Source organism: Schistocerca piceifrons, chromosome 4, assembly GCF_021461385.2.
Source record: "Schistocerca piceifrons isolate TAMUIC-IGC-003096 chromosome 4, iqSchPice1.1, whole genome shotgun sequence".
Lineage (NCBI taxonomy): Eukaryota > Metazoa > Arthropoda > Insecta > Orthoptera > Acrididae > Schistocerca > Schistocerca piceifrons.
Window position 1 is genome coordinate 98,993,841 of NC_060141.1, and position 23,644 is coordinate 99,017,484.

The window sequence follows — 23,644 nt, forward strand, 5'->3', positions numbered from 1 at the left end:
GTAGCAAAAGAAAGTGACGAGAAGTGCGAAAATAAAGTTTTCGGAAAAGTTCAGCTGAGAAAGGTAGCATACAGATAGAATTTTCGAATTCTAACAGGCGTTTGTTCATCGTCTTCCTAAAATGACCCAAAACGAACCGACATCGGTCAGTATGCTGTGCGGCAAGGCAAACTCATCGGTTTTCAAGCAGGAACCCATATCCGGAAACGCATGGCTTGGGCGCTGGAGAGTGTCGAAGTCTGAGAACGAACGGTTGTAACGGTTTGTTCCGATTCGTTTTGGTGTCTGAATACGGAAGTTATGCAAACCCTTTAGCCATCTGTGCACTGCTGGTGGACAACCTGAGCCTAATGACATTCCTGCACGTGCGCTACATTCCTCGTAACAGCCTTTGTGCGCATCCCACTGCGGACCGTGTGCGGCTTGCCAGTCGAGTGACGTTGTTGACAGCAGTGCGACATGCACCAGTACACGGCTGCGGAAATGACCGACATGATGGCTTCGTACGCCAAGGCGGACTACGACCGGACAGCTGCTGCAAGACTGTATGCAGAACGTTTTCCAAGCAGACGTACCCCACGCCACTCCACGTTCGCGTCCGTCGAGGGATGCCTCAGAGAAGCCGTAAAGTTGCAGGTACGTATTTTCTGCCTGAGATGTGTCCACTGTACAGTGAAGCAGCAGCACTTTGTGCTTAGTGCTTGCGAATACTGTCCTCAGCCTACTGCCTATGCTCTGGTAGGTGCCGAAACGTGATGCGATTCATCCACGCTCGGCTTGACTACTGTTGGAGGAGAACAAGTCCTGACAGTGTTCGAAGAGAACCCAACTGCCAACACTCACAAGGTGGCGCAGGTGATGTACACTGGTAAAAGTGCTGCGTTGTCCTTGAACAGCATCTCTATCCACACCGTCCGCAGAAAGTCCAGGCATTAGGGAGGAGGATTACCCACTATGGGTGCAGTCTGCACAGTGGTATTTACAACGATGCATACTCCAGCCATAATTCCCGAGCCTGGCACTATTCAGGGATGAATGCACGTTTACTAGAGACAGCATACTAAAATTGCACGACATGCATGTTTGGGCAGACGAAAATCCTCGTGTGCAGTTGATTCAAAATCACTAACACAGGATGTCCGCCCCGATAGCTGAGTGGTCAGCGTGACGCATTGCCGTCCTACGGGCCCGGGTTCGATTCCCGGCTGCGTCGGGGATTTTCTCCGCTCAAGGATTTGGTGTTGTATTATCTTCATCAATGTGGCGTCGAATGTGATAAAACCTGCACCAAGGCGGCCGGACCTGCCCCGTAAGGGGCCTCCTGGCCAATGACTCCAAATGCTCCTTTCCATTTACCAACACAGGGTCGTTATTAATATCTCGGCGGGGATAATTGGCGACATCCCACTGGGCGATATGTACTGCCAAACGGACTAACAGGGCCGATCTGCCTTACATTTATTAAAGATTTTTTGTCTACCGTACTGGATGTATTCCCACTAAAAGTTCGGATGGACGTATGGCTGTAACACGACGGAGCTACAGCACATTTTGATGTCGATGTGCGGCATCACCTCTGCGCCACATATCCCAATCGACTGGTTGATAGTGGTGGACCACTTCCATGGCCAGCATTGTCGCCAGATTTGACACCGCTCGACTGTTTTCTGTCGGATTGTACGCAGGGTATGCTGTGTAACACACCTGCAACGTCAGGATAGGACGTTATTGCTCGATTCCACGGAACGACTGAAATGCATAAAAGGCAACCGCACTTATTTAGTCATGTGCATGAGGTTCAGCATCGTCGATGTAGACTCTGCATTGACGTAGTAGGTACGCAGTTTTGGAAATTCACGGTAAGTTCCTTTGGGACCAATCTGCAGCGGTCATCAGTCCCTACACTTACACGCTACTTAATCTAACTTAAACTAACTTACACTAAGTTCGAAGTCCATTTATACTGTAGGTAGCATGATGTGCTACTCATTTGAGATTTATTGACGTAATATGGAACAAACACCCATCTCCGACGTTCTCCAGCGGCCAAGCCGTGCGTTTCCAGAGATGGGTTCCAATGGTTCAAATGACTCTAAGCACTATGGGACTTAACATCTGAGGTCATCAGTCCCCTAGACTTAGAACTACTTAAACCTAACTAACCTAAGGACATTACACACATCCATGCCGGAGGCAGGCTTCGAACATGCGGTTCCTGACTAAAGCGCCTAGAACTGCTCGGCCACAGTGGCCGGCTCCAGAGATGGTTTCCTGCTTGAAAACCGATCAGTATGGCTTCCCGCACATCATACTAAGCGTTGTCAGTGTTTTTTGGAACGCCCTGTGTATGTAGATGTGACTAAAAGGTGGGTTCTCAAATAAGGGAATAGGTGCATCGTCCGGAAACAAAGGATTCTACATATATTGTACTTCCCTCATTGAAAGATATTAGACTACCTGTAAAAGAATAGGTACTGTTCTCTACCTCTTGAGATAACCAAGAACGACTCACGACCCGTTCTCATTGCTTTAATTCCTGTGGGGTCGGGGGGTGAGTCGTGCTTGGGTAGCTCAGATGGTAGAGCACTTACCCGCGGAAGGCAAATGTCGTGAGTTCGAGTCTCGGTCCGCCACACGGTTTGATCTGCCAGGAAGTTTCATGTCAGCGCACACTCCGCTGCAGAGTAAAAATTTCTTTCAAGGTAGAAATAGACTACAACAATTCGCAATTGTATACAACATTAGTTAGGTGGCGCGGATCCTTCCATTCCGGCGAAATAAGTGTGAATGATGAAGAACAAAATTAATGATCAACTGTCTGTGAGGGACCGGGAATCACAACAGAAGTGGAGGGCCTGGTGCCCGAAGACCATTGTATCACAATAGAAGCGATGATCAAAAAAGTGAAAATTTGTCACAAATGCCAGTTTGCCAACTGAGGATATTCGTGTAGAAAGGAGCCGGTCATGGATTAAAACGTACACCTAAAATAACAGCTGCGTTGGTTTCCTTGACATTCACAGTAATCAGATGTGAAAGTAGAACAAAATCGGTCATTGATCAGTTCCAACATCCTGAATCACGTTTTTAACATGACTAAGATCGCCGCCCACCCGGTTCCAAGACTTTTCACACACCTTGAAGGAGTCCGACGAACCAAGGCCACAGCGGAAATATCACACCTGTTTCGGGCTAATTCATATTTTTTTTGATGACTTTTCTAGCCATTTTCTCATCACGGCAGAGTCTGGGTGTATCATAATGACCGCCTGTGGTGTGCGTACTGTAAGATCTTCAGTACACACACCATCAGATTATTTGACCTGTCGCTCTAACGAAGTAGGCGAGTGTCAGCAATATGTCTCGTGGTCTTATCGTGGCGTGTTTATCTTCTGCCGTTAGGTCAGACGATAGAAATGCCACTTGCACGCTTAGAGTAGCAGATTGACGGTAACCAACTTTAAACAGAACTTGATTAATTTTCACACACATTTATTAAAATAATAACAAGCATAAAAATTACTTAACTTGATTCTGGATGCTATTTACAATTGGCAATCTGAAGTTCCTTTGCTATTGGTGCGTTAATCTTATTCTCACATATATCTCTGATACTTGACAAAAGTGTATATACATTTATCTTCATGGCTATGTACAGGAATATGGTAATCTTATTAGGCGCAGACTGAAACTTGACTATAGACTGGTACAGACAAATGTAGAACTCGTACAGACTGGTACAGACTAATGTACAATCGGAGATCTGTACACTCGTTATAATAGCTCGCGCGTTCATGTATCACTGCACAAGTGTGATCCATGAGGAGAAAAGGTTCTACGTTAGCAGCAATCTCATTGGCTGCGTTACATATTAATACGCGGATCGGCGGAAGCAGAATTTGGTCCGTATCTATGGCAGTGCCATCTTGTAGTGCGGAGACGGACGAGCGCTGCGCCTGCGCTGTTGTGCTTAGCGGGGAGCGCTCTAGTGGGAAAGTTGTGTATGCGCTGACTACGTGGAACTATGTACAAAACACCGCCAAACAATGGAACAAAGCGAGCAGGCCTAGTGGAAATATTTGGATTCATCACCATTGAAAATGCCTTATACGCAAGTATCTCAGGGGATGGTTGCGCTGAGTATTTTTTTTTTTTTTTGGGACCACTACAGTACAATACAATAAGGTTAACTCGTAAGGGGCGAACTGTCACAGAATCACAGTACCAATACTTCCTGACGAGAATGCTGCAGTCTGTCAAGATGCATCGTGGGAGGCTGTCCATGGGGCTCTTTTTGCTCCATGACAAAGACACGGTTCATTCTGCATTGGAAATAGTTACTAATGATGCCTCTTCATGGCGTTAACTTTCACCCCAGTCCAATCATTTTCCTCACATGGCAGCAAGTGACTTCTTCCTTTTGCCTCTAATGAAAATCCTTTGCTTGAAAAGTACGCCCACAATGACGAAGAGGTGATTTTCGATGTGGAACGTTTCCTAAACAACCATAAATTAGGCCTGTACAGTCAAAGTCTCTGTCAAGTCATCCATCTTCGACAAGGTTCCTGGATGCTTTACTTGTTTCGCTTCTCTACCACATCAGGGTATATCCAGCATTGTCGAACATGATCTTTTTCGTGTTCCAGGTTTTATGGAGAGGGATGACTGGGGAGTTGTAATGTCGCATGGGCCTACTGACCTTCACTGCTCTGAACACGATATACTCACCAGTCTATGTTATTGTGACACTGCCTTCCTGCCCCATGCGCGTTTTTCAAGGGGTGCATTCGGCTCTGGCTTCATTTTCATTGATGAAAATGCGCGATCGCATCGAAAAGCGCAGGTGGAGAAGTTCTTGGAAGGAGAGGATATTCGGCGAATGGTGTTGCTTGCCCGTTCCTCCACCTTAAATTCTATCGAGCACGTGTGAGATTGGTTGGGAGTGGCATACCACAGCACGTCCACACGTACGAACGACCGTCTAGCAGTTTTCAGTCATGCTGGTGGCAGAATGGAACGTCCCACCGTGTGTGCGTGAGGGGTTATTCTGTGCAACGGATTAATCTGAGATGTACCATTTACCCTGTGGCTCCTGCAAGATGCAACTTCCACCCCCACACTACTACAGAAGTCAAACAGACGCTCCTAACTTTCTAAAGAGAAATGCCTGAAAAACTTTCAGCTATAAATATCTTCTGGAGTCGTCCACTGTAAGGAAATGACACAAAAATTCACAAATTTTCTTACGTAACTAGTGGGATACTGGGTAATGGAGTAGTGCTAGTTAGTGTAAGAAAAACATGAAACTAACGAAAGTTATTATTTATCTTGCAAAAATTCTGAGAAATCACAATGTCACTCTTAGTTATGAATTGAACAAGTTATATCCTGGTTCTTTTCGGAATGTGAAGTTACTTTCCAAGGATAGGATTCGCTAATGAAATTTCTATGCAAAGTTTAAGATTGTTGTTGACTTGGCAGAATGGCTGAGAGGCGCACCTACTCAACTTGAATAACTATCCTTTAGAATGTTGCTAGGTACGGTCGAGGCTGTCGTGTGTGAAATGCAGTGAAGTGTACTGTTGTGGAGGAAATATGGGGCTCGCAATAGCTGTAGCACACAATACCATAAGCTGCGATGACTGCTGTCTGTGCCACTCGCTGCTGAAAAAATAAGATAACTTTCATTCTATCTGGATTGACCTTCGCCAATCAAACTCTCCCTATGCCTTGATGAAGTCAAGGATTCCTATTCGCCCCTAGCCTAACTATTGGCGTGGTACACCAGTCAGATAAGCAGTCCACCGTGATGCCACTCAAAAATTCGCTCGCAGGCGTTAAACTATAACTCTATCCGTTCACACCGCACAATAAGTGTGTCGGCCAACACAGTGAACAACGCTTAATCGCGAGTACTCAATATAGACAGTCGCACTTCGATTCGCTCTCGACAGAGGTGCTCTCTCAGTGAAGTACTGAGAAGAGACTTGTTCCTCGCTCCAAGAGTAACAACAGAACGGTGCCTCTCCACGTCAGATGTGAAGGGGTATATCTTTCGGTCTCTTCCATTACTCCTTCAGCTCAAGGCGTCAAAAATATCGTCTGCCAATCAGCATTGCTCTTCTAAAACGGGAGAATGATGTTTCGTTTAAGGCGACCAATCCGGAAATCTGTAGCATAGGAGTTTGGCGTTTGCTGTCTCCCTGTGAAAATCTCTGAAACTGCGTGCTATGTGTAAAGAATGCGTAGGCTGGTCGCTCCCACACAATGTAGCGGAATTTCCTTTTAAACCGAACACGGGGTCGTTCCTCCTTTCCCTCGGACAAACGCTGTCTGCTCCACGGGCGTCCACCGGCCGACGTAGATGGGTTGGGACCGGCCTCTTGACGTGCGGTTGCCTCTCTCGAACTAAAAGCTCCTGTGACCGTCGTGTCTGGAATATATGTGTAAACGCCAGCCTCGAGTATTTCAACCACGGTGCGCACTTGCGATTTATTAGTTATTTGCATATCGTTTACATGAATTCATACAACATTGACTTTATCTTATCGAGTGTGGGTTCGAATGAAGCGTCTTGATGTGCGGAATATGATTGTGAGGGCAGAATATGCAAGCAATGAAGGTCAGGAGACCACGACGCTTACAACCGCAAGAACTCATTACCGATCGTACCGCCTGCACGGGAGCACACTCCAGGAGACCATCATAGATCGTGGTTCCTCAAGTGTAATTGTTGTCTTTGGATAAAAGGATTCATTTGTCTTTGCCTCATAGCGTATTTCTTTTAGTTGCCTGCTGTACCGTAGTGAGTGGAAACACCAAAAACAAGTTACCATGCCTAAAACGGTGTAAGAAAACCGGTGACATTCAAAACAGCTTCCAGCCATATCGGAACGGATAAATACGGCTCCTGTACGGTTTTCATGGGAGTTTCATATCTTTCTCCCTGCAAAGCAGTGGAAAGTTCATGCAACGACGATGGAGGTGGATAACGATCATACAACTCTCTCTCCGAAGCAGATCACAAAGGCTCAATAATACTGACTGTGGTAGCCAGGGAAGATGCGGCATTTCATCCTCGTGCTCAGAACCAGCCCTGGGCGATGCGGCCTGTGTGAACAGGGGCTCTGTCGTCTTGGACCACATTTCAGACCATGGGAAAAAAAAATGTAGCAGGGGTGGACCTCATCAGTCACAATGGTCACAAAATCCTTGAGAGTATTGCGAAATTGCAAGGTAACCGTGGGGCCCATGGAAAACTACGACATGGCTACCATAATCATCATCTAACCCCCTCCATTTTTCATTCTTAGAATGTAAACTTGGAAAGACGTTGGAAACAGTTGTAGAATTATGGAACGTGTTTTATGCTCAAGAATTATGACGTTTTTGGAAAATGAACATCATCGCGGGACTAGCCGAGCGGCCTGGGGCGCTGCAGTCATGGACTGTGCGGCTGATCCCAGCGGAGGTTCGAGTCCTCCCTCGGGCATGCGTATGTATGTTTGTCCTTAGGATAATTTAGGTTAAGTAGTGTGTAAGCTTAGGGACTGACGACCTTAGCAGTTAAGTCCCATAAGATTTCACACACACACATCGAAAATGAACATCTCCTCTACATGGATATCGCAAACAGAAATCCTGCGAAACTCAGCTCGCTCTGATCCTCCATGTGATCTATAGCGCAGTGGACAACGGCGCTCAGGTTGATGCCGTGTTCCTTGATTTCAGTAAGGCATCTGACACCGTCCCGCATTGAGTTTAATGAAAAAAATACGATCTTACGGAGTATCGCAGCAGACTTTCGATTGGATTCAAGACTTTCTTGTAGATAGAACTCAACACGTCGCTCTTAACGGATCAAAATCGACAGGTGTAAAGGTAATATCCGGGGTACCACAGGGAAGTGTGAAAGGACCGTTGCTGTTTGCAATATATATAAATGATCTAGTAGAAAGCGTCGGATGCTCTCTAAGGCTGTTCGCAGATAATGCAGTTGTCTATACCAAAGTAGGAACGTCAGAAGTGGTAAGAATTTGCAGAACGACCTGCATAGAACTGATGAATGGTGCAGGCTCTGCCAGTTGACCCTGAACGTAAATAAATGTAACATACTGCGCACACATAGGGAAAAAAATCCACTACTGTACAGCTACACTATTGATAATAAACAGCTGGACACAGCGTCTGCCGTAAAATATATAGGCGTACTCTACCGAGCAACCTTAAGCGATATGACCACATAAATCTTATAGTGGGAAAAGCAGATACCAGACTCAGATTCATCGGAAGAATATTACGCAAATGTAACTCATCCACGAAATAAGTGGCATATAAGGCGCTTGTTCGCCCGATTCTTGGGTATTGTTCATCTATCTGGGATCAAAATGGTTCAAATGGCTCTGAGAACTATGGGACTTAACATCGGAGGTCATCAGTCCACTAGACTTAGAACTACTTATGCCTAACTAACCTAAGGACATCACACACATCCATGCCCGAAGCACGATTCGAACCTGCGACCGTAGCAGCAGCGCGGTTCCGGACTGAAACGCCGCTCGGCCACAGCGGCCGGCTATCTGAGATTCCTATCATTTAGGACTGATAGCGGAGATAGAGAAGATCCAATCAAGAGTGGCGCGTTTCGTCACGTGATCGTTTAGATGGCAAGAGAGCGTTACGGAGATGCTAAACAAACTCCACTGGCAGACGTTACAAGAGAAGCGTTGTGCATCACGGAGAGATTTACTATCGAAATTTCGGGACAGTATTTTTCAGGAGGAGTCGGACAACACATTACTTCCCCCCCCCCCCCCACATACATCTCGTGCATTGACCACGAGGAGAAAATTCGATAAATTAGAGCCAGTACAGAGGCTTACCGACAATCATTCTCCCCACGCACTTTTCGTGAGTAGAACAGGGTTGGAGGGATCAGATAGTGGTACGAAAGTACCCTCCACCACACACCATTAGGTGGCTTGAGGAGTATGATGTAGATGTAGATGATAAACAAATTTGTCCGACCAAACGATTTTCTTCCATCGCTCCATAAGTCCATACGCTTTGGTACCACGTTTTTCTGGAACAGGCATTTGCATTCCAACTCGCCCTGCATTTCCCGGCTGATGGAACTCACTTCGTGTTGCTTCGATGCTACCAGGTTCGCGAGTGCGATATTCAGTTCTCAGTGATTCTGCAGCTGTTGTTCTCTTATTTCCGTTACAGACATCTTCAATGACCGTCCGAGACAATCACTCAACACAGATTTCTCTCCTCGTTGTGACATTCATCAGCTTTTTCTTCATGCGGTGTAAATCTTCGATACGGTGCCTGTTGAAACACCATACGCTTGGGCTACCTTGCACGCACCATACAGGCATCAACAATCTGTCCATGTTCGAATGTAATGAGCTCCGATGTGCAACCTGTAGTCTTGGGTAGCATCTACATTTATGCTGAAGAGTCCACGTCTCACGGTGTTTCCATATTTTGTCCACCCCTTGTATACTGTAGCAGTTCTTCCAATGTTTGGTGCAAGCTATTTGGCGCTGACACACCAGGCGCAAGTTACTTCTATCCTTAAGTTTTGTACACTACTGCATATAGTGTACCTAAAATAAAACGGTCCTAAGTCAATAATACGCTCAGAAATTATAGAAAAATATCATTTTAGAATTCTTAAAATACTTACGAAATTATAACAACTTATAACATACATTGTAACTGGGCGCCCTATCCCTGTAAGGGTGTTACAAAAAGGTACGGCCAAACTTTCAGGAAACATTCCTCACACACAAAGAAAGAAAATATGTTATGTGGACATGTCTCCGGAAACTCTTACTTTCCATGTTAGAGCTCATTATATTACTTCTCTTCAAATTACATTAATCATGGAATGGAAACACACAGCAAAAGAACGTACCAGCGTGACTTCAAACACTTTGTTACAGGAAATGTTCAAAATGACCTCCGTTAGCGAGCATACATGCATCCACCCTCCGTCGCATGGAATCCCTGATGCGCTGATGCAGCCCTGGAGAATGGCGTATTGTATCACAGCCGTCCACAATACGAGCGCGAAGAGTCTGGGGTTGCGTAGACAAGAGCTTTCAAATGTCCCCATAAATGAAAGTCAAGAGGGTTGAGGTCAGGAGAGCGCGGAGGCCATGGAGTTGGTCCGCCTCTACCAATCCATCGGTCACCGAATCTGTTGTTGAGAAGCGTACGAACACTTCGACTGAAATGTGCAGGAGCTCCATCATGCATGAACCACATGTTTTGTCGTACTTGTAAAGGCACATGTTCTAGCAGCACAGGTAGGGTATCCCGTATGAAATCATGATAACGTGCTCCATTGAGCGTGGGTGGAAGAACATGGGGCCCAATCGAGACATCACCAACAATGCCTGCCCAAACGTTCACAGAAAATCTGTGTTGATGACATGATTGCACAATTGCGTGCGGATTCTCGTCAGCCCACACGTATAGGCCGCTCCTGCGCAGGGGCACCTGCAGAAGTCAGCAAGTTGCTGAACTTAGTACTTTTGTGTTTTATCTTGACGAGACAGAACACCACAGCTATGGCCTATTGCATGCTCTGCATTCAAAATACCAGTCTGGGTGGTGCGTGTATTCTGTAGTAATACAGAGGAGGGAATACACAGGACGCTTGTTGTGATGAACATTGACTCTCGTTTCCATCCGCCTGCAAAGGTTAATTAGTTCCTAAACAATTAGCGCTTTCAAAATAGCGCTCCAGGCCATATTGTTTTCACCGTGATTCGCTGAACCAAAGAAATACTTCAGTACATTCCCGTCATCATATTTAGCCGAAAGAGTCCACAGCTACATAAAAAAGAAAATCAACAGATTCTTAATACTGGAACAAAGCGATCAAGGATTGGTGATGATAAATATGACACCAAATATTTAAAAAGTAGTATCACTATGCTAAGCTCTGCCCTCTCACTGTTAACGTTATTTTGTTTTTAGTGATACATATTTATTAATCAGACATTGAGATCTGCAGCAGTATTATTAATATATTTTGGTAAAATTATTTTTAGAAACTGTAATTTTTCCATAAAAAAGGTTGTTCATTTAAGAAGAGCAGCTTCCAGTCACTGTCCCGTAATGAGGGCTTATCTGTGGGTTACATTATTGATTTCAATAAATGGAGTCAGGTTGCTTTTTTCTGGTAGGGGCCCGATGAACAATATTTGCTTTTTGAAAAGGGGGCGGTACGGCAAAACTGGTTGAGAACTTGTGGTCTCGACGCTTAATGCCTATGCTTATACATACTGACGCTCTGATGTACAGTATGATTTCACACATGACGCACTCCGAGTGGCGTCCTGAGACTATTTGCCACATGGTGTATATCATTAAAACTAACGACCAACACACACACACACGCACACACTTTGTTGAGATCCCTTCTCTCCTATTTCGGCTTCTCAATATGCCCCGCGCTCTTTGGCAGGTATTGCACAAGGCGTCAAGCGAATAGAAGTCGAGTAGTGTTCCCTAACGACACTCGCCAGTGGATCGTGATAAGCCTGGGTGGCTGATAAGCCCGGCCTTAAGAGACGTCTGCGGGCAGTGAGGCGACATCGCAGTGAGGGGCGGGCAGCTATAGCGAAGCTCGCCATGACAACGACCATGAAGACGCTGACGTTGACGCTGCTAGCCGCCGCGACCCTTTTGGGCCGAGTTGAAGGCCTTATAAGACTTTCTCTGGACGGCGACTCCTGGACGGCCTCCAACGGCAACGGCTGTAAGTACCAAATCAGCACCACCACCCACACGTTTGGGTGCACTGTTCGGTAATAACCTCTTACAGGCTTACACACGTATAATGAACTTGGTATGTACCGTAATATAATATGGCAAAAATATTATTGTGTGGGGAAGTTTGGGATGTGTATTGTTGCTTAAGAATATACCACGTCATATTACGGATATATTCCACCAAATAAATAATAGGTATCTTGTGTATTCTGGGGTGCTGCTTCTTAATGCTGCCATGGGTTCATCTTGATGTTATTGCATCGCCACACGGGAATCAGGCAACGGTAGAATTAGGTTTCGGTATTTCTTCTTCACAAGGAACTTTTTTTCCCACGATTCGGCAGCGAATGTACAAAGTTTGGCTACATGCTTTTGCAACAAAATTCGGTCCAAGACTGACTTAAGTCTGACGTAAGAATGATCTAAGACTGACCTATGGTGGCCCACAAATCGCCTCTATTTATATGGTTTTAAACACTTGCTATAATTGTTACATACTGAATTTTGCGTTTATACAATTAAAGTTTTACGTATATTTTCCCAAATGACATAGAACTTTTCATGAAATAAAAGTACATAATATCATACAAAGACAGGAAAGAATCTGTTTCCATTAAGACTATAAATTACATGTTTTATCATTGCAACCATATAGTTTGTGAATTTGCATATACACACATCAATAACAGTTTTGCATCAGCCCGGTTCCCAGAAGTTGACTGTGGGTACTGTATCACAAACACAGTCCCTTTGACTGTTCACAGATGTCACTAAAAACGCCCAAAGATGTAAACAACGAAGCATGACCAGCACTTATTAGATGAAGGGTGTCCGACAGCCGGTCATTTCCAGTCATTCCACCAGGCTGGAGGTACACGGCTCGTGTTGTCTGTAGTTCAACCATGCCTAGACGGTCAATACCGCGGTTCGATCTCGTCCGCATTGTTACTTTATGGCAGCAAGGGATCTCAACAAGGGAAGTGTCCAGGCGTCTCGGAGTGAACCAAAGCGATGTTGTTTGGACATGGAGGAGGTACAAAGAGACAGGAACTGTAGATGACATGCCTCACTCAGGCCGCCCAGGAGCTACTACTGCAGTGGGTGACCGCTACCTACAGATTATGGCTCAGAGGAACCCTGACAGCAACGCCACCATGTTGAATAATGTTTTTCGTGCAGCCACAGTACGTCATGTTATGACTCAAACTGTGCGGAATAGGCTGCATGATTCGCAATTTCACTCCCAGCATCCTTGGCGACGTCCATCTTCGCAACCACGACACCACACAGCACAGTACAGATGGGCCAAACAACATGCCTAATAGACCGCTCAGGATTGGCATCACGTTCTCTTCACCTATGAGTGCCGCATATGCCTTGAACCACACAATCGTCGGAGACGTGTTTGGAGGCAACCCGGTCAGGCTGAACGCCTTAGACACACTGCCCAGCGAGTGCAGCAAGATGGAGATTTCCTTGTGTTTTGGGGTGGCATTATGTGGGTCCGACGTATGCCGCTGGTGGTCATGGAAGGCGCAGTAACGGCTGTAAGAATGCCATCCTCCGACCCATAGTGCAACAATATCGGCAGCATATTGGCGAGGCATTCGCCTTCATGGACGACAATGCGCGCCCCGATCGTGCACATCTCGTGAATGACTTCCTTCAGGATAACGACATCGCTCGAGCAGAGTGGCCAGCATGTTCTCCAGACATGGTCCCTATTGCACATGCCTGGAATACATTGAAAAGGGCTGTTTATGAACGTCGTGACCCACCAACCACTCGGAGGGATCTACGCCGAATGGCCATTGAGGAGTGGAGCAATCTGGACCATCAGTGCCTTGATGAACTTGTGGATAGTATGCCATGATGAATAGAGGCATGCATCAATACAAGAGGACGTGCTACTGGGTATTATAAATAATGGCGTGTACAGCAATCTGGATCACCACCCCTGAAGGTCTCGCTGTATAGTGGTACGACATGCAGTGTGTGGTTTTCATGAGCAATAAAAAGGGCGGAAATGATGTTTATGTTGATTATTCCAATTTCCTGTACAGGTTCCGGAACTCTCGGAACCGAGGTGATGCAAAACTTTTTTTAACGTGTGCATTATTTTATTGGCGAAGGAATATCATCCTATCAGTTTCACGTGAACAGAGCAAATGGTTTTATTTAATAAAAGGCCTGTGGAATGCGTGAAGGTCAAAAAGAGACATTTCTGTACACAGAGACATTTGGGGGCGTTCATTGCACAAAAGAATATCTATTCAAGGTAGCATATATGTTGCGTACATAGTTCCGCGTAGTCAGCGTGTACAAAACTTTCCCACTAGAGCGCGCCCTGCTAAGCACAACAGCGCAGGTGCAGCGCTCGTCCATCTCCGCACTATGAGATGACGCTGCCTTAGAGACGGACCAAATTCTGCTTCCACCGATCCGCGTATTAATATGTAACGCAGCCAATGAGATTGCTGCTAACGTAGAACCTTTTCTCCTCGCGGATCACACTCGCGCAGTGATACCTGAACGCACGAGGTATTATAACGAGTGTACAGACCTCCAATTAGTCAGTCTGCATTTGTCTGCACCAGTCTGTACTAGTCTGCAATAGTCTGTACGAGTCTATAGTCAAGTTTCAGTCTGCACCTAATAAGATTACCATATTCCTGTACATAGCCATGAAGATAAATGAATAGACACTTTGTCAAGTATCAGAGATATGTGAGAATAAGATTAACATACCAAGACCAAAGGAACTTCAGATTGTCAATTCTAAACAGCATCCAGAATCAAGTTACGTAATGTCTATGCTTTTTATTACTTTAATAAATGTGTGTGAAAATTAATCAAGTTCTGTTAAAAGTTGGTCACCGTCAATCTGCTACTCTAAGCGTGCAAGTGGCATTTCTATCGTTTGACCTAACGGCAGAAGATAAACACGCCACAATAAGACAACGAGACTTATTGCTGACATTCGCCTACTTCGTTAGAGCGACAAGGCAAATAAACTGATGGTGTGTGTACCGAAGGTCTTAACAGTACGCACGCCACAATATAATAGCACTTAAATGTACCCTTCTTGAATATGAGAATACATTATAAAAAATCTCCTTTCATTCAAACATTTTCATATGGTCTAAACTTCTTCCTGCGATTAATTATCCAGCAACAACTTTATGACTCTTTTTCTCAAAACTTCCTTAGTGTGACTTGATTCCCTTGTCCACTGAACCCCCCTGCATGACCCTGTTCACGCCCCTTACATAGCTTGTCCGGCCTGGTAACAACATTATGGTTCAAATGGCTCTGAACACTATGCGACTTAACGTCTGAGGTCATCAGTCGCCTAGAACGTAGAACTACTTAAACCTAGCTAACCTAAGGACATCACACACATCCATGCCCGAGGTAGGATTCGAACCTGCAATCGTAGCGGTCGCTCGGCTCCAGACTGTAGCGGCTAGAACCGCACGGCCACTCCGGCCGGCTAACAACATTAAACACCGAACAACACAAATGCACTTTACTGCCCGTTCTGTTTGACACAGACATAACTGCAACTCCTCCCATTTACGGGTATATAGCCGACGACGGTGTGTGCGTGTACAAACTGACAGTGACACGAGACCATGTCTTCTGGGTGTTTCTTTTGTTATTTGCCAGGTAGTGTAAAATGTTTTCCGTTCTTAGATAGTGTGATATCAAGAACACACAAGAGTTATCAGTACTTCAAAGTAATTCAAGAGGTCAAGAACGATATGAGGCAGGGTTGCTACTTATCACAGCCGATATTTAATTTGTGTATTATTGAAGAGGCAATGTGCAAAGTGAAGGACTATCTTAACGTGGGAATTGTTTGTCACTGATAAAGAATCCTACATGATAAGATTCGGTTGATGACATAACTGTAGTCACTGAAAGTTAACAGAAACGGAGTCGGCTTTTTAATGACACAAAGTGACTACTACTCGATGCTAAAATTTGCTCATAAAAAACGATAACCCAGGTTAGGCTGTGCACAGCAGGTGGAAATTTCTGGATGGCAGAAAACGTGGACAACAGCCTCTTGAGGAGACAGATGATTTTTTCTGTCAATGAAATAGTATCGATAAGGAATGAAGATACAAAAATGATATATTACGTTGGTGCATAAGTTTGTAGCGTTTCTGTTTTTCAAGTTGGTATTCCCGTCTCCATGGGTATATTTATCAATTCTCATTTTCTATTTGTAGTTCACTGTTGCCATTTGAGTTTAGATATTGTCATCTTGTCATTTGGAGATAGCTAATGGAACTGAGGACGCTAGAAAATGGAATGCTAAGTGGAGAAATCAGAACATTTCCGACATATTCTTCTGTTTCAGTTCAATACAGGGGTGACAGCAGAGGAGGCAGCAAGAAATGTTTGTACCGTGTATGGGGATAATGCCACTGGACAGAGCACGGCAATAAAATGTTTTTCTCGTTTTAAGGAGGATCATTTTTACAGTAGCGACTCTCCACGTTCAGGAAGACCTTCGGGGGTTGATGAAGATCGTTTAAACGAATTAATCCACAATGATCCAAATCAGTTTACTCGAGAACACTTGAGAGTACTCGAGAAGTGGCAAATGCGATGAACTGTGATCATTCCATCATCGTGCGACATTTACATGCAATGGGGAGCGTTAATATACCGGGTGTATTGATACCGCATGCCTTAAGTCACATTCACAAAAATCAGAAGGTGGCCGAAAGTGCATCTGCTTGCTCTTCATCAATTGGCTCATGAACAGTACCGGCCATTCCTACCCGTACCGTTACTGGTGACGAGAAATCGTTTGTTTATGCTAACTTAAAGAAAAGAAAGGGAGGGTTGAGCCCAAATAAAGAAACAACTCCCAGTGCAAAGGCCGCCGCGCATCCACAAATGAGAATGTTATGCATTTGCTGGAGCAGCCACAGTGTCGTGTATTACAAATTGCTTCCCTCAGGTGCAACCATCACTGCTGCCAATTATTGTCAACAACTGAGGCGCTATCCAAGAACAACGACCAGGAAGAATGCCTCAAGTGATACAAAAACGCTACACAGGAGTTGTACTAGGAAGTCGTTTCGCACCGACCTTATTCACTGATCTCGCGCCCTCAGATTTTCACCTTTTCAGTTCAGTATCCAACAACCTCGAAGGAACTTCCTTTGAGGATGAAAATGTGCTCGGAACATGGCTCGATGAGTTCTTAGCTTGAAAACCACATGATTTTTGCAGTATTGGGGACGAAACGTTACCCCAACGCTGGCAGACTATTGTAAATAGCGCAGGAGAGTACATTATTGACGACTCAAGTCTCTGTTATGTGTATCTGTCGTGCTAACTGAACATACAGAAAAAACCTACGAGCTTATGCATAAGCCTAATAGTACCGAACATAGCAAAATGACTTTGTATAAAATAAAGCATAAACGTTAAGACTAGAGAAAGGTTAATGATAATCTATGTTTGGAGCACAAATCTGTGCGGTGTGTGTGTGTAAAATAAAGCATAAATCTTGAGACTAGAGAAAGGTTAATGAAAATCAACGTTTGGAACACAAATCTGTGCGTCTGTCTGTGTGTGTGTGTGTGTGTGTGTGTGTGTGTGTGTGTGTGTGTGTATGCAGAATATTTAATAGAGGATGTTGGGAGAAGTGGTTAAAAGAAATAGCTCCGAGCATTATGGGCCTTAACATCTGAGGTCATCAGTCCCCTAGTTCTTAGAACTACTTAAACCTAACTAACCTAAGGACATCACACACATCCATGCCCGAGGCAGGATTCGAACCTGCGACCGTAGCGGTCGTGCGGTTCCGGACTGAAGAGCCTAGAACCGCTCGGCTACCGCGGCTGGCGAGAAGTGGTTATAGAGGTGACAGAACTAGCTCAAGACGATAAAAGACGGAGGGACGGATGCCTAGAAAATCATAGCCCAGTAACGTGGCTAAGCATTGCAAACCAGTATTGGAGGGTAGATACCTGCTAGTCCGAACATTCTCTCGGGACATTAAAGTGGCTTGCAGCAAAAATTGCTGATTGGTCAAGCTAGTCTCTTCCAGTTATTCTTTCAAAAACTGTTATGCAATACAGGAGGTTCGCTTTCCTTTTGTTCAAAGTTTCTCTTTTCCGTCTAATTATTTATCGTATGGCACATACAGTTTTACAAAAAATTTGAGAAAGAACCGTGAAATATAAATTGTATATGCTACGGGTAGTTTCAGTTACCCACTCAATGCACATGGGCTTTGGAACGAAGAATTCCGTTGGATCACCAGGGTGTGTTCTCCCAAGATATTTTCAAAACCTCTGACCATTTTCTGAAGATCTGCTAGATCATGTAGATAGTAGGGAGTGTTTACATTCCGCAGTTCCGTTCATTTGGTGTTGGGATTGAAGGTGTCTTCAACAAGCTGTTGAGCAAGACATCAGGGTGGATTTCGGGATCGTAGCCGATTTCTTGCCAGCTAGGGTATGTCGTGGTGGCTCAGCAGTTCAGGATTGTACATGATTTTTTTTTAATTCCTCTATGAGTGCTGACTTCCCGTGAAGATGAGGTGGAGGTATTACATGATGCACCCAGTAACCATCCTCAGTTGCGTTTGCAACTGAACGTCTATCGTTTTGCAGCGAATATTGTTCAATTAGACTGGTGTGCACATTCAGCTACAGAGTGCAACAGTCTCCGTGCTGAAGCTCGTAATGTGTTTACCGAAGCTGTGGCATCGTCCAAAGTTCCCGGTGCCACAACAGAATCGGCAACTCGCACCGATACCGCAGAAGTTACCGATCTCCTGCTGCAGTTCGCACCGACGAATGGGAGACACTAGCGGAGCCACACCATCCCATCCAGATGTGCAGCGCCGCCGCATACACGCCGATATACGAGTACAATCGAGCATATAATCGCTCAGCCCAGTTGGTGACCCCTGTTCAGGCAGACAGTATCGACTAGTTAGAGCTCATGTGTTACTCATGTCGTAGACCGTAGTATTTTTTATGAGCCTTGTGAACCTTGTACGTCAAGAGAAGACTGTTATTGTAAGTGTGGGCGTCAAGTTATGCTTTAATATTCAGAAACAGTTGTAAATATACGGCACATTTCTCGTGCAATCGATTTTATGATGTTAAGTAAATATTTGTATCATTATTATAATAAAGTGAACTAATAGTTCATATGTTGTAGTTCCGGTCAAGCATCTCCCAAAGCAAGCAAAGAACCAACAGTTATGACTGGACGATTGTGGTATCATCAGCCCATATAACAGAAGCTCCCCATGTAGCTTCACTGAGTTTCTGGTTAATATTGTTACGTTTCCTTACATTGCGTATTTTTATTCGGTAAATTAATAATCCATTTTGTTTAGAAACAGATGCATTATTATGCATTTAAAGGAGGATGATGGTAACATGTCTCTGACACTAGTCAGTAATTATCTGACGAACAGACGAGATGATGTGCTAGTGAGACACTTAGCCTGCGGGCTGAAAGGCTACGTTCAATGTCTGTCCAGATATCCAGAGTAAGATTTTACGTGCTTTCTATTACAGATTGAAGAAAATTCCAGGCTGGTTCCTTTCAAAGGGATTCAGCAATTTTCCTTCCTGAATCAAGAATTGTCTCAAACGGCTTCTTAGTCGGTCGGACTATGAATCATAATTTCCTTATCATCATTGACTGGCGACGGACTTGGAAACCGAAACATCATTGACTGCTTAAATAAATAACATATAACATTCATAGCTGCTATTTTCATCTATAACGATAACCATTAGATTCAAAGCTTCAATTCAGAAGCGTATATTGCGAATGAGGAGTGTAACAACGACTGACATGATTTCTAAGCTCTTAGGCCGTGACCAGTGTAGTAAGTACAGCGTTAAACGTGCCTAGTAATAAAGGAAGTAATAAAAACAGTCATACTGTTATAAATACAAGACAATCAAAAAGAAAAAGGCAGCATGTCATTAAAGAAACATTCCACCATAAAAATCAAAGAATTAATTCCCAGAATGTCCAGGATACGGAAAGGAGATACTAGTATATGCAAAAAAATGTTAATTAGCGGGAATGGTGGCAACCAACAGAATGACAGCTAAATGAAAAATCAGAAAATACAGAGTGAGTAATAAATTTAACGCTGCTAGAAAAAAAACGGTGATTCATGGTAGTAGAAGGTACATATCTTACGAACTAGTAATGGAGGTTCGTGGTGCTTTCTTCTCCCTCTCTAGCATCCAGTTCGTTTTTCATTACTTTCTTCTATTTCTGTCTCATTTCAATTTTCTCCATATTTGACGTAGTTGTCTACAGCGTAGCAGGAAAGTTGTTAATGTTTTCTCTGTACTCATTTTAAATTCTCGCCACTTTTCATTAATAAGATACACAACCAACATGTTTTGGCTTCTATTTATAAAATTTTGTTTTAATATTGTAACTTACTCCACGAAATATTGCATTTGGGAACTTTTTGTCTGATCCTCCAGTTTCCCCCTAAACTCTAAAGGAAATTTTTCTTTTTATCAGTATTCGAGTTCACACTGTCTTTTTTTAGATTGTTTATCCTACAATCTAACTGATATTGGCCTTTCTTGTGGCCGAATCAGCCGTGCTTCTTAAACAAACAAATCAATTCCAAATGTGTGTGAAATCTTATGGGACTTAACTGCTAAGGTCATCAGTCCCTAATCTTAGACACTACTTAACCTAAACTATCCTAAGGCTAACCACACACACCCAAGCCCGAGGGAGGACTCGAACCTCCGCCGGGACCGGCCGCACAGTCCATGACTGCAGCGCCTAAGACCGCTCGGCTAATCCCGCGCGGCAAATCAATTCCGACTGGCAGTCTTGGCTTTCTTCATAAGCGATTTATAGTTACAGATTAACATCGCTCAGCACTATGGAGAAACATAATATTGACACGCATCACTTAATGTAACGAGATCGCTTGTTTGTAAGAACTGCCCATCATATTAAAACTTACATCTGACAGGAAGTCAAATAACGACTCTTGCCTATGCGGGTAGTGCTCTTACAGTTTAAGCCACCCATACCTACCATCCGCTTCATAACTTTGTCTATCATGTTTCAAACTGCGATACATCACACAACTAATACTAACTTCCGCACTTACAAACTCTGGACTTGAATAACATGCAGTAGAATATAAGAAAAATTAAGGATAGTGTATGAGGAAGAGTGTCCTTCAGGCAAGTGCAAGGTTCCAGAGGGTAATTCCAGCTGTTAGCTGTAGGGGTAATAATACAGGAAAAAAATTAAGAGAAGTAAGGCTATCTAGATGTCGCTGGTGACGCAGCAAAGCTAATCAACAATGTAAAATACAATTAGGGGTTTTCAAACAGGGGAGAGAAGTCATGAAATTCATTGGCTGACTATAAGTTTCTATTGCAGCATTTTCACAAGGAGAGCAATAACAATGCCAAGTGACTTAAAAGACAGACATGCTACTGATAGAAAGAATGTGTGATATGGTAGAAATAATCTGAGTTTCACTTGAACCTAGAACAGGTGATGACCGAACTGAAACACAGGAATAAATTCCAGGAATGATTAAGTTTGCTCAAAAATTCTTCACCTCCCCAAAAGTACGGAACACTTGTGAGAACTACCAAACATGATGTACTAACTCCTTGGCATAGAACCCGTTATAAAGCTAAACAAATGTGAAACGTTAAAGCAATATTTCAGTGTTTCATGCGTTTAGTAACGAATGCTTGAAGCGAAAAGATACGCAACCAACTCAGCATTTTCCAAGCAAGTGTGGAAGTCTGTTAAAGCTTTCCCAGAGCGACAGACCAAGGGCCGCTAACCCGTCGAGCGGGTTCGAAAGAAGGAATCGAGAAATATTATGGTTTAATATGCCGTTGAGAGCAGATTCTGTTTGGTAATTGACCATCTGCATGTCCCACGTTGTATTGTACTGAGCCTTATGAATGCAAGGTGATCTATAGGTATCAAAAACGTGGTGAAGTTGCATGACACAAATAACGAAAAGTACATGGTTATTCAGCGAGAAGCAACTAACCACTTTGTTGACTGCAGTGACCAAATAAGGTCAGTAACGTTAGGTGTGTTGCAGCAAATTACAGAGTTGTTCTGCACACCTCTAGCGGCTACTCTGAGGTTCTTTTAAATTCCTGGGATTTTCAGTGGCATGTATCGTGAAATTACCCTGTGGCAGTGACTTTTGTAAGTGAATTATTCCACTCCCCGATAAACTGTCGGTTACCAGTGCAAATATTTCGGTGTGGTGTTTTTACGGTCAGAAAAGTACAAGAGTATGCCACCTTCAAAACAACTGTGAATAGTAAATCGCTGTGCTGTTCGAATCACCCTTCACATTTTTGGGCGCAATACTAGAAAACCACATCTGTCGTCAGGTTGATGAGCTGGAAAAGTGCTTTTAGCAGTGGTTCACCTGTCTGACACTAAAACATCATGACTTTCACCAGTGTTAAGGCACGTAACATTCCGTGTTCGCTACCGTTCACAGTTCTGTGTTGATATTCTGACAGTCAATGTGTAGTTTAAAGCAGAGGTCAGTGTTTCCGGCGCCATCAATCTAGTGTTCTTCGGCTTGCATTCACCTGCAGGGACTGAGAAGAATGACTGGTTATATGTATCTGCATGAACTGTTATAAGCCCGTTTTATTTTCTTCGTGTTTCTGCAGAAGAGGAATGTGGTAGCTTAAGAATAGTAGTTCACCCCACCCTGAAATTGTATATTAGACTATTCCAAGCACATTTACACGAGATATTGAGGGTCTTCCTTGGAGCAACCGCTGGTTAAGCTTCTTTCAACATTTCCGCAAAACCCTCTGCTTGTAAAACGAGCTGATGACCTTTCACGCTGACCTTCTTCACAGCCGCTCGATTGTATCTAGTAACCCGACACGGTGTGGATACCTCACATTTGAGAAGTATCGATTCTGAAAGGTCTACCACACATTTCAAAGATGTTGTACAAAGGGCGCTGTACTATGCACCTAATTGATTAGTTACTTTCCTCTAAACAGACACCAGAAATTAAATCCTCAATATCGGTTAGTGTAACAACAGAAGCAACTTCTTCTCCTGTGTTTGCTGATTGCACTCCACAAGAAATCTAAAACCATGAGAATCCGTACCAGCGCAATGTTTACTCGTGTAACAGGTGGGGGGGGCGGGGGGGGTGGGGGGCTACGTGAAAGCGACCAAAACCGTGAAGATTTTTTATTGGCTCTTCATTTACTACATGTAACTGAAATTTCAATTGCTAAATATTATGTTCCAATTCCACTCCTAAGTGTGATAAAAATAATAACTGGCAAAATCTTGCAAGGGGCCACGCCCCTTTCTTGTTCTGTATTTCTTGTTATTATTTATTCCTGTAGCATATTCTTCCACCCTTATGCGATCACCATGCAGGGGATATTAGTGTAGTACGTCAAGAAAGCTGTGGAATAGCATCACTGACACCGATTCTGCATTCTTTTGTTTATGGTGTTTGTTTATAAGTGGCTGTAAAGGATTAAAGTTAGCGAAAATTGTGTGTATATTTATTAGAATCCGCAATATGCCTTATTACCGTAATATGTAGTTATTACACTTTAGTAATACTGGCAGACTACAAACTCTACAGATGCTAGGATTTGATCATGGAGCTTTCACAATGTCGATATTGAAGGAAATCGATAACAGGAGCATTGCTTCAGATGATGTTGTTGCTATTCAGTTTGAAAATCATATGAACCGAAGATGACAACCAAAGTGTGGAACAAAACTCACCCGCCCAAATGACGTTTTTCCATCGTTCATAGTCCAGGTTTAATGG

At 43.9% G+C, this 23,644-nt stretch overlaps 1 protein-coding gene across 1 annotated transcript in view; it reads left to right on the forward strand.

Moving 5' to 3' along the window:
- The first annotated feature begins 11,652 nt into the window (after positions 1 to 11,652).
- LOC124795630 (beta-mannosidase-like) overlaps positions 11,653 to 23,644 on the forward strand; it is a 302,941-nt gene continuing 290,949 nt past the window's right edge. The window contains exon 1 of the mRNA XM_047259702.1: positions 11,653 to 11,779. Coding sequence (XP_047115658.1) covers positions 11,653 to 11,779 — 127 coding nt within the window. The remainder of the gene's footprint in view (positions 11,780 to 23,644) is intronic.